General features: G+C 47.6%; 2 protein-coding genes across 5 annotated transcripts in view; one reads left to right on the top strand and one right to left on the bottom strand.

The window, feature by feature from the left end:
- The window catches only part of LOC116842249 (hemicentin-1-like), a 328,593-nt gene that overhangs the window by 159,483 nt on the left and 159,792 nt on the right, over positions 1-9,318 (top strand). The window lies entirely within an intron of this gene.
- Positions 1-9,318, bottom strand: part of LOC116842254 — a 206,615-nt gene that overhangs the window by 42,968 nt on the left and 154,329 nt on the right. The window contains exon 2 of one of the 2 annotated variants that reach the window (XM_032811184.1): positions 4,058-4,284. The exons of the other annotated variant lie outside the window; for it this stretch is intronic. Coding sequence (XP_032667075.1) covers positions 4,058-4,284 — 227 coding nt within the window. The remainder of the gene's footprint in view (positions 1-4,057; positions 4,285-9,318) is intronic. 2 annotated transcript variants of the gene reach the window in all.

Genomic DNA, 9,318 nt, shown 5'->3' with positions numbered 1-9,318 from the left:
CTCTCTCTCTCTCTCTCTCTCTCTCTCTCTCTCTCTCTCTCGCACGCCCTTCTGCCCTCTAGGAAGCTCCCTGAAAGATTCAACGCGGGGCTGCACCTCGGATACTTGCATTATGTAAATGTCTGAGTATTACATTATGTAAGTGCATCGCGCACGGGCGTTGAATAACGTTAATGTCGCGCGCGCGCCTCGCTTCGCCGACCCATAAATCCGATTTATACACGAATATGTCCGCCCAAGTGGCCGCTAAATCACCGGGTTTTAAGAGCGGAGATAAGGCTCGTCGCGCATCGATTGCCAGGCGTATTCGAGTCGACGGAATTCGAGTCGGCCGATTCCTCGCGCCGCGGAACGCCCGCCGCGAATCCTACCCTCCAGCGGATGGGAAAACTCCTTTCGGGGACGCGCGACGGTCTTCCGCTCGTTGTGGCCGCGCTGAAATATTCAGCGCGGTTCGCTTCAGATGGCTGCATTATGTAGCGCTCGCTTACCATCCCTTTGAATGACGATTCTATCGATCGGGTAATTACTCGCATGGAGCGGCACCGCGCCGGATGGAAGTAATTTCTTTTCCCTCCGCTGCGCCTCCCCTCTCTCCCTCTCTTTCTCTCACTTTCGTTGCAGCGGACGATCCGGCTAAGAGTGGAGGTTAGATAGAGAGAAAGAGAGTATATATAGCGGTGATCAGCACGACGAAAGGTTGGCGGGAGACGGGAAAAAGATTCGTCGGAGGATTACGGGTGCACTTTCGCGACGTCTTACGTGCGATTCCACGGAATGGTGATTCGCCATCGGTACGACGAATAGAAACAAATTTGCATATTTCAAAAGGCACCAGCTGGCTTCGGGATTGTGATGAAATTGGAGGAGTCCCCTCCCCCGCATCTCGACCCGTCACTCTCGAATTTAAAACTCATCTTTCGTTTCACCGAGCGTCACCGAGTGTTTCGATACATATTAATCGGAGCTTGACGTAATTTCCGCACGAGTACAGGCACTTTGCGAATTTGCGAAAGAGTTCTCCGTGAACTTGTCTCGAAATTTCTTATTTCATTTGAGAATTATAAGAGAGATAGGAAGAGAGAAAGAGGATTTCATCTCCCGAAATGCGGCGTTCGCCTTTTTTTATTGTTTGAATTGTTAAACAATTTCTCGACTTCGACCGCATTACACGCTTATCATTACCGTCGTCCTCATAAAATAATCGTTCCATTACAATGGAACTCCTCCTCGTTACGCTCTTTTAAACGGCAACATTCCCGCGCTTTACGACCCGCGTTACCGCATACAGCGGAATTAAAATGCACATAACAGTCAGCTATAGCGCAAAGAACGCGGAAAACACTGCGGGGTGTTAATAGCAGTAAGGCACTTTCATCTCGACGGAACAACACGGGACCAAAAATGCAAGTCCGCGCAACTGCGTCTAAATACATTACGCTCGTTCTTGGCGTTCTCGTGCGCGAGGATTAAAACAGAGATTAACGTTCCGCACTCCCTCTGTGTCTGACGCTTTGTCGCCGGATTATTTAGGAGAACCCTCCGAGAGCTTAGCGCCATTACTCCCGTTACGTTCACGTACAGCTTCGACGCCGGAGACATGGTTAATCGGGAAGGGGCTGAATCCGAGGGCGGTTCGCTTAAGTCGCCCCGTTATGTAAAACTGGTCCGGCGAAGGCGTCGAGCAACGCTCCACGTCGCTCCGATCCCGACAAAACAGCCTGTTAAGTCTCTCTCTCTCTCTCTCTCTCTCTCTCTCTCTCTCTCTCTCTCAGCTTGTCTCTTTCTCTCTCTCTCTTTCCTCGTGCACGGTGCACCGTAAATCGACGTCGGCCGCTTCGCGTCGTGCTGCATCCCCGTAGCTGCACCAACCGTGCTGCACCATCGTGCTGCACCTCGTCGAGCGCGGCTTTCGGTAAACTTTTTATTCATCGCGTCCCCCGGGGAGATCGGGCCGTGCGGGCGCGTACGTGGGCGTGGGAGTATTAAAGGAAAATCGATCTCTCGACGAGAGGAGAGAGAGCAAGAGAGAGAGAGAGATGCGCTTCCCATACACACACCAGCGGTCTGTGGCGCGGCCCCTCCCGTTCGGCCATCCACTCTCTTGCTTTCCCAACCCCGGCTCGCAATCGCAACCCCTCTCGGTGCCGGGACGAGCGAGCGAGCGAGTGAGCGGTGGCTACAACGCGCGGAATCCTATCTGGAAAGTTTGAGCAATACTCGAAATTCTGGGTCACACAAGCGAGTTGGTCGTGTCGCGTCGTGTCGTGTGGCGCGTCCCGTTGCGTCGCGGCGCGTCGACAAATCTCTAAGTAGATCCAATAAAATCGATTTCGCGAACGACCGTCCGACCGACCGATGTCTCTTTTCGACTAGGACCTATGCCCGGTCGACGACGACGAGGACGACCACGACGGCGACAGCGGCGACAGTAGCAAGCGCGTGTATTATCAGCCAGGAATTGCTCAGGGAAACGAGATCCCCGAGTGGCGCAATGCGTTCGCCGCGAGCGAACTTGCGTATCGCCACGATGGCATCGGTTGGCCTTATAGCCTCGGTAGCCCGCGGCATCGAGATGATTTCGGACCTCTGGTGTACCATCAATATAAGAATATGTGGATGGAGTATTCTACGAGAGAAAGGTTTAATTAGCAGTGAGGGAAAAGTTACGGAACTTTGGATATTTCCGCTATCGCTTCTGAGATTGTCAGTTCGCGCTGGAACTGTGACGCTTGCAACCAGAGTCTTTAAAAGAATCACCTGTCAGTTTATTACAAATTGCTAATGTGTTGCAAAATTTATAGAGTGAGTATATGTGAGCCGAACCCTATATAAATTAACAATACATGCTCCTTTCGGATATTCTTATGTCGATCGTATCGACTAATCCCAAAGAGAAAGACGTGGCTATACCGTCACGTAAAAATAACTTTTTCTCTCACGTACAAGTCTAGGAAGATCCGTTGTTTGCGTAGGACTTGTATCAATTTCGCCTACGGACTTCTAGAGCCTTCGTATTTTTCCACCAGCGATTAATTAAAACGGAGTAAAACGACGACACAGCGGCCGGGGTAAAACGACGAGGTGAAAGTAACGAACTCTCGTTGAACGCCCGATTCCAAAGTCTCCTGCAAGCTCGTTTGCACACGCTCAAAGACGCGCGCTCTGCTGCACGATGAAGTTGGTTTTCGTTCCGTTATTAACCGCGAAAGCGTCGATTCTAATATGCGGCATCATACGGATTGAGATAATAGGATTTAACGTGCGCGGCACAGTCTCTTTCGCAATTGCGCGAAGCCCCTTATCTCGGCGCGATCTCGATTTTCATAATTAAGCGGCGATCCGATCATGTGAGGGCGCCGTCTGTGCGCGCGACGCGTTCTTCGTTCGGGAATATTAAACGGTTCTGAACCGCACGAGCAACGATTGGAGATTACAGTGTCTGTTTATGTCCATCAAAGCGCAGTGTTGTTGCATTCGAGAATTGTTGAATCCACTAAAATCTACTAATATTATTGGACCGGAATTGTTTAATCCATTAATGGACGGAAGAGAATTGTTTACACGGGGATATACATTATTATGGAAATTATTATTAATCTCGCACAATTATACATAACGTGTGTGGGAATATCTCCAACGCATTATTTAGTTTCCACGTTTGATATTGCATTTTTATGGGGGCACTCGGAGCTTAGGATTATTCGTAATTATTCATACATGCATTTCAATTTGAAAGGTTTCCAACGATCGTTGCGCGTCACGCGCCCCATTAATCGACTCAACACTCGCGAATTCTACATCGAAGTTCGCACCGAGTCGCGGAATGTTCCCCGACAAACCGATCCATTTCGACAGCAGTATTAGGACGGTGATCGAGGTAGCATTTCATTTCACCACTGTAGCGAACGCTTAGTCTCGTGTGGCATTCGCGATCTCGCAACCAAATGAAGTTTCTTATATCGTGACGTTTCCGTACGCATTAAGCGCGCGCTAGGATCACTTATCTTTTTACAGCCGACGGATCAGACCAGATAATTATTGCGAGCCGGCTCACCATTCCTCCTCGATGTACTCTTCGCCGAGTGTAATCTTCCTCTACGATCTCCCTTCCCCCAGCTCCTCGTTCTCCTTCTCATCCTCCTGTTCCTCCCCTGCCCCTCCATCTCGTATATTCCGTTCGGAGTATTCTCATTTGAGCAGACATCAGGTTTTGCCCTTCGTGTACTTGTCGACCCACCCGCGCCCTCGGCCTTAATGGAGGGCAATGTCTGTTGCAGTAATCTAAGCAAATGAATTTCTCGATAAATCACCGCACACTCAATTCGTTCCGCGTAGCCGTGTAAGAAAAAACGGCTCTTCGTCTGCGACACAAATTGCAACAGCGGCGCCCTCACGGCGGTATTAAAGTCTCTCGCGTTGATCCTAAACATCCGCCGTAATCGTAAACTTCTGTAATGCGTCCACAAAGAACACTTGGGTCGCGCGTCGTGTAGTAGCTTCATGGCGCAACTCAAATTTGTAATTATGCCTATAACGCCAGCTTCATGAGGGACAATGTGACGATGTGATGAATACGGCACGCGCAACGTGGATGAAATTTGAAATCGTCGAAATGACGAGTCGATCGATGATAAATGCTAATGACAGTTGCATTAAATGATCATTTATTGCCACACGGAGAGAATATTATATAGTTTTTTTAAATTCTTTTAAATTATAAATTTTTTTAAATTCTTTTAATTAAATTATAAATTTAAATTCTTATAAATTCTTTTTTTTTACATAAATTCTTTTCAATTTGACTATGTTTCTAGTAGTGCAAGAATAGATTGTAACACTCTTTTGCTAAAAGACATAAGAAATTCGACTAGAAATGTTTAATAGCGTTTCAATTTCTGATAAATAAGTAATAATAATAATACTAATATTTACTTTATTGTATTTTATATGAAATAAAAAGTTTTATATGAAATGAAGTTTTATATGAAATTAAAAATTGTACACAGAGAGAACGATTTAATTGAATCAAATAAACCCTTCTTTGGAATAATCCAAATGAATTTTTGGTTTGATCAAACAAAATTTGGTTTAAAGCAACAAAAATATTTATTTGCGGCTTAGTTCCAAAAAAATATTTTTGTTGTGTCAACCAAATAATTCGTCTGGGCTATTCCAAAGAAACATTTATTTGAATCAATAAATCGTTCTCTCTGTGTAATCAGTTATTGTAGATCGATTCCTCGATCTATTCATTAATTAAAAAATTCTACAATAAATTTTATTATAATATTCTCCCCATGACATGGATGATTTAATTTTGTTATTCGGGACAATGGAAATGCCTCTTTCTCTTTCTCTGTCTCGTCGCTGCATTTATTTCGATTAATCTTAGACATTCGCGATGTACTCGGCAATTTTTGTGGAAGGAAGATAAACGGGCAGCGGCAATAATGACTTAATCCGCATATACCCATTCGTTATGAAGCTGCGATACGGAAAAATCCAACTGGCATTATTTCTCCAAACTTTATGGATCTGGGATTCCCCGCGCGGCAAATATTTTCGTTGCGAGAGCTCTACGTCCTCTCTTTTTACTCGTCTCAACAGCTCGTTGAGAGATTTCAATCGCGATAATGAGCGAGTGAAATGTACCGTACGTATCGAATTCAACGAGGTCATCAAACTATCGAGGGTATCGCTATCCAAACTGAAATCTTTATTAAAAACTTTTCCGTAGGCCTCGTAATTCCCGCTCACTCACTTTCATGGGCGCGGGGGTGCGCGCGGAACTAATTCGACGGAACTAATAACGAAAGAATTTACGGAGGGACCTGCGGTCCCGCGGCAAGAGCAACTTCCTTAACGACTTTCTTCCTGGTAACTGTCCGGCCGTTAACTCCTCGGTGCCAGTGATTTTCAGGAAAGCAATCCGCGATCGCGCTTTCAAACCTTTCGCAGCTGCCTTAACCGTCGACGATCGGCCGTCGAAATCTCGTCCTTTCCCTTCGTCGTTTACCCCTTCTCCCCTTTTCCCTCCGCTCTCTCCGCGCTGCCTGCCGTTTCGTCGATTTCCTCTGCTTCCTTTGGTTCTCTTACCACCTACTACGTTTCGTGTACGAACGTTCGACGGCGCTAAACTCGTTGCCGAAGCGACGCAGCGCGACCCTGCCGAAGAAAAAGGAAGGCCCCGGCGGGAGAAGTGGCGAGGATAGAAAGGGGTGAGTCGTGGGCGGCAGGATTGCCAGAGGGTAGGTGAGCGCTCGGTCGGGGGTGGCTGCGCCGAGTAAGAAGTTACGAAACGAACGCGTTACTTTGGCTGCACTCGTCGCGACCGATTCTACCGGAAGGAGAGCACGAGGGAGATAGAGGACACGAGACACAGGGCGAAAAAAGGGGATAAAAAAGTGGGAAAAGACGCGACATCGTCGTCGTCGTCGTCGTCGTCGTCGTCGTCGTCGTCGTGGTCGTGCTCTCGACTCTAAGCCGAGAGCAGCAGGGACGGCTTTGAGCCAGCTGAGGGCTCCAGTGATATTAGTAGTACGATGCTACGCTATTCCAAATTTCATTAAGTAGAGTATACGTCGGCGCATAGCGGAGGTTAACATGCGAAAGAGCACGGGAGAGGGAAATAAGGAACCATTTATCCAAAGGAATTTTCAGTCCTCTCTCTTTCTCTCTCTCTCTCTCTCCGTCGTTTCAATCGGCGACCGTTTTAATGGCTCGCGCGCCATTGATACGCATTCGTGAAGCGAACCAACCAGTTCAAACAGCACGGTCGTTTTTGCGGTTTTAGTTCGCTCTTATTTCCGATAGTGCTAACGGAGAACAAACGAAGCTGCAAACGGAAAAGCACAGTCCGGTGAGTTGGTTCATTAGCAACCGAGAAATTTATTCCGCGCTTCTGATCCAGTGGTATGTGAAAGGTGATGGGTGGTTTCAGACTCTAATTATTAATAATATCTATTATTAATAAAGTTTTGATTGTCACGCTGGCTTATCAAGACCCGATAACATCGTAGTGTACAAACAGGGAAAGGGACGGGGGTGAAATACACGCGTGTTTGTCGAGGATTAAAGAGGGAAGAGGTTATCAGTAATTACACAGTCGTCGTTATGAGCATATCTATGGGCACATCTATCATTGCAATAATCGATTTCGACGACGCGTCGATTGAAACACCGTAAACTGAATCTGTTTAAAACTCTATATCGATTGCTCTATATACTGTCCATCGTTTCCAACCGCAAAGTTATCCCCCTGCGACAGGAAAGAGTTAGTGGGACGCGTGACCATTGCGGTCGAAACTAATTTATAGAGTCTCTTAAGGATCTCCTCTTGCGGTCGCACAGGATGGTCGTCGGCAAAGAGAGAAACGCGAGAACGAAAGAGTGACTTGACTGACGTTTAAGTTCTTTTGTAAACGCGACTAGCCGTTCAAGTCCACTCGCCTTCCTAAGACGTTCTGGCTAGAGAGAAAAATCTCGAGACGCGAATGAGAGAACGGAGACCGTCGTGTTCGCTTGCGGTATCTCGTGAGACTAATCGAAACGAATCTGATCGCGAGAGGAGCGGCGAAATTCTGGAGAACAAGTATTTTCCCCGAAGTCTCCCTCATGGGGGAAGGGATTCGCAGCCGTGTCACGACTCCGGACAAAATTTTATGTCTTTATGCTCTTTCGATTATGTTCACAAAAAGTCGGGGTGACTCCTACGGACACGCGAGGCATCCGTGACGCGTTCGAAAACTTTTTCCCGAAGCGTCACGCTTTAGTGATATTTCGCCGGTCAACGCGCGATGTCGAAAGTTCCGCGTTGCGCAGATATCCCATGAGTGCCGTAGTTTCCCGTAGGTAGAATTTCGTTGGGTTTATCTGGCGCTGTGTACGCGACCCGGTCAATATTTGTTACACTGGTTTATGCTCGCTTTTACTGCCCCATCGCCGATCTACAGAGGGAATCCGCGCTCGGTTTAACGCGAGCGAGGAAAACACGCTCGGTACGGTAGATGCGCGCTTGTTCTTGTTTAATTCTTCAACCACAACGTATTACTCGAGTTACGGATCACCTAACAGATTCTTGCCAATTCGAGAGTGGGAGAACGTTTACTAATGAAGAAGGACTGGCAAACACGACGTACAATTAGTTAGTTTTCCCTCTTCACATTCCAATTATCGCATCACTGCTCGTCTAATCCGCCGCGACGCTTTCAGTATCGTGCATCTTCTTCGCATCGCTTCTCCGCCGCAACTTCCTAGTTCCATCTCCTTCGCTTCGCACCTACAGAGTGTCCTTACAGTTATTTCGCCGTCTTTTTTTGCAATCCGTTAGAGATCACCAAACGGTGCTCGCGCTCCAACTTTCCTTTGAAAATGAATTAAAACGAGATTTTTCGCGCCGTAGCTTTCACATCTCCGCCTTTCGTCTATCTTAACAAACTGCTTCATCTTAATTAATTATCGCGGTGCCAATCCTTATTCGAAATTAATGAAGGGGAAAAGCACAAAGGGAAAAGATCTCTCGCGGCTCCTGCATGCACGAAGAAGTCATTTATTTCACTGTGTATCGCGAGGGAAAAAATTACGTGTCATCCCGAACACCTGACGCCATAAATCAGCCCAGTTGCAGTTGCTAATCCGCGATCCCCGGAGTAAAATCCACTCTGTGATAAAGCGATGAAAGAAGGCGCGGCTGAAACTTCGGGACACCCCGTAGAGCACTCTGCGCCCCAAGTAGGAGCTTCGTAACAAAGGTGTCGCGGCAATTATCTCCGAGCGCGTGCAATTACTTCGAGGCCGAGAGCAAACTCTAGACTGGCCCATTTACCGGGGATATCGGAGAATCGGCGGTCCTCCTTTCGGAACTCGAGATTGTTGTCGCTCGAGGTTAGTTAATCACGCTGCCAGGGGGATGAAGGGGCCCAAGATGGTGCTCGACGGTAGCAGCGGCGCCATGAATATCGCGCCGTTCTACACTTCGGCCAAACTTCGCGGAATGCTCCGCTTTGTTCGATATGCGGGCCAGAGAGCGAGAGAGAAACAGGGGAAGAGTGGGTGCAAGTGAAAGAGAGAGGAGAGGGCAAGGAAAAAGACGTCGGGTTAAGTGAAAAATCGTGTCTCCGAGGCTCGGAGCAGCGCGATAAGCACCTAATCGCCGGTCTGCGATAATGTAATGAGATACGCTACTATTTTAGAATACGTACGTAAGTAGACGTGGGGTGGGTCATTGATCAAACGAAGTGGGCCACTTTGCGCAGACTTGGATCGAGTTCAGGGAACTGCGACAAAGAGAGAGAGAGAGAGAGAGAGAAAGAGAGA

The sequence above is a fragment of the Odontomachus brunneus genome, unplaced genomic scaffold (genome assembly GCF_010583005.1).
Source record: "Odontomachus brunneus isolate Ranch 3 - 2012 unplaced genomic scaffold, Obru_v1 Obru_scaffold_023, whole genome shotgun sequence".
In the NCBI taxonomy this organism is placed as follows: domain Eukaryota; kingdom Metazoa; phylum Arthropoda; class Insecta; order Hymenoptera; family Formicidae; genus Odontomachus; species Odontomachus brunneus.
This window is presented reverse-complemented; position numbering and strand designations above follow the sequence as displayed.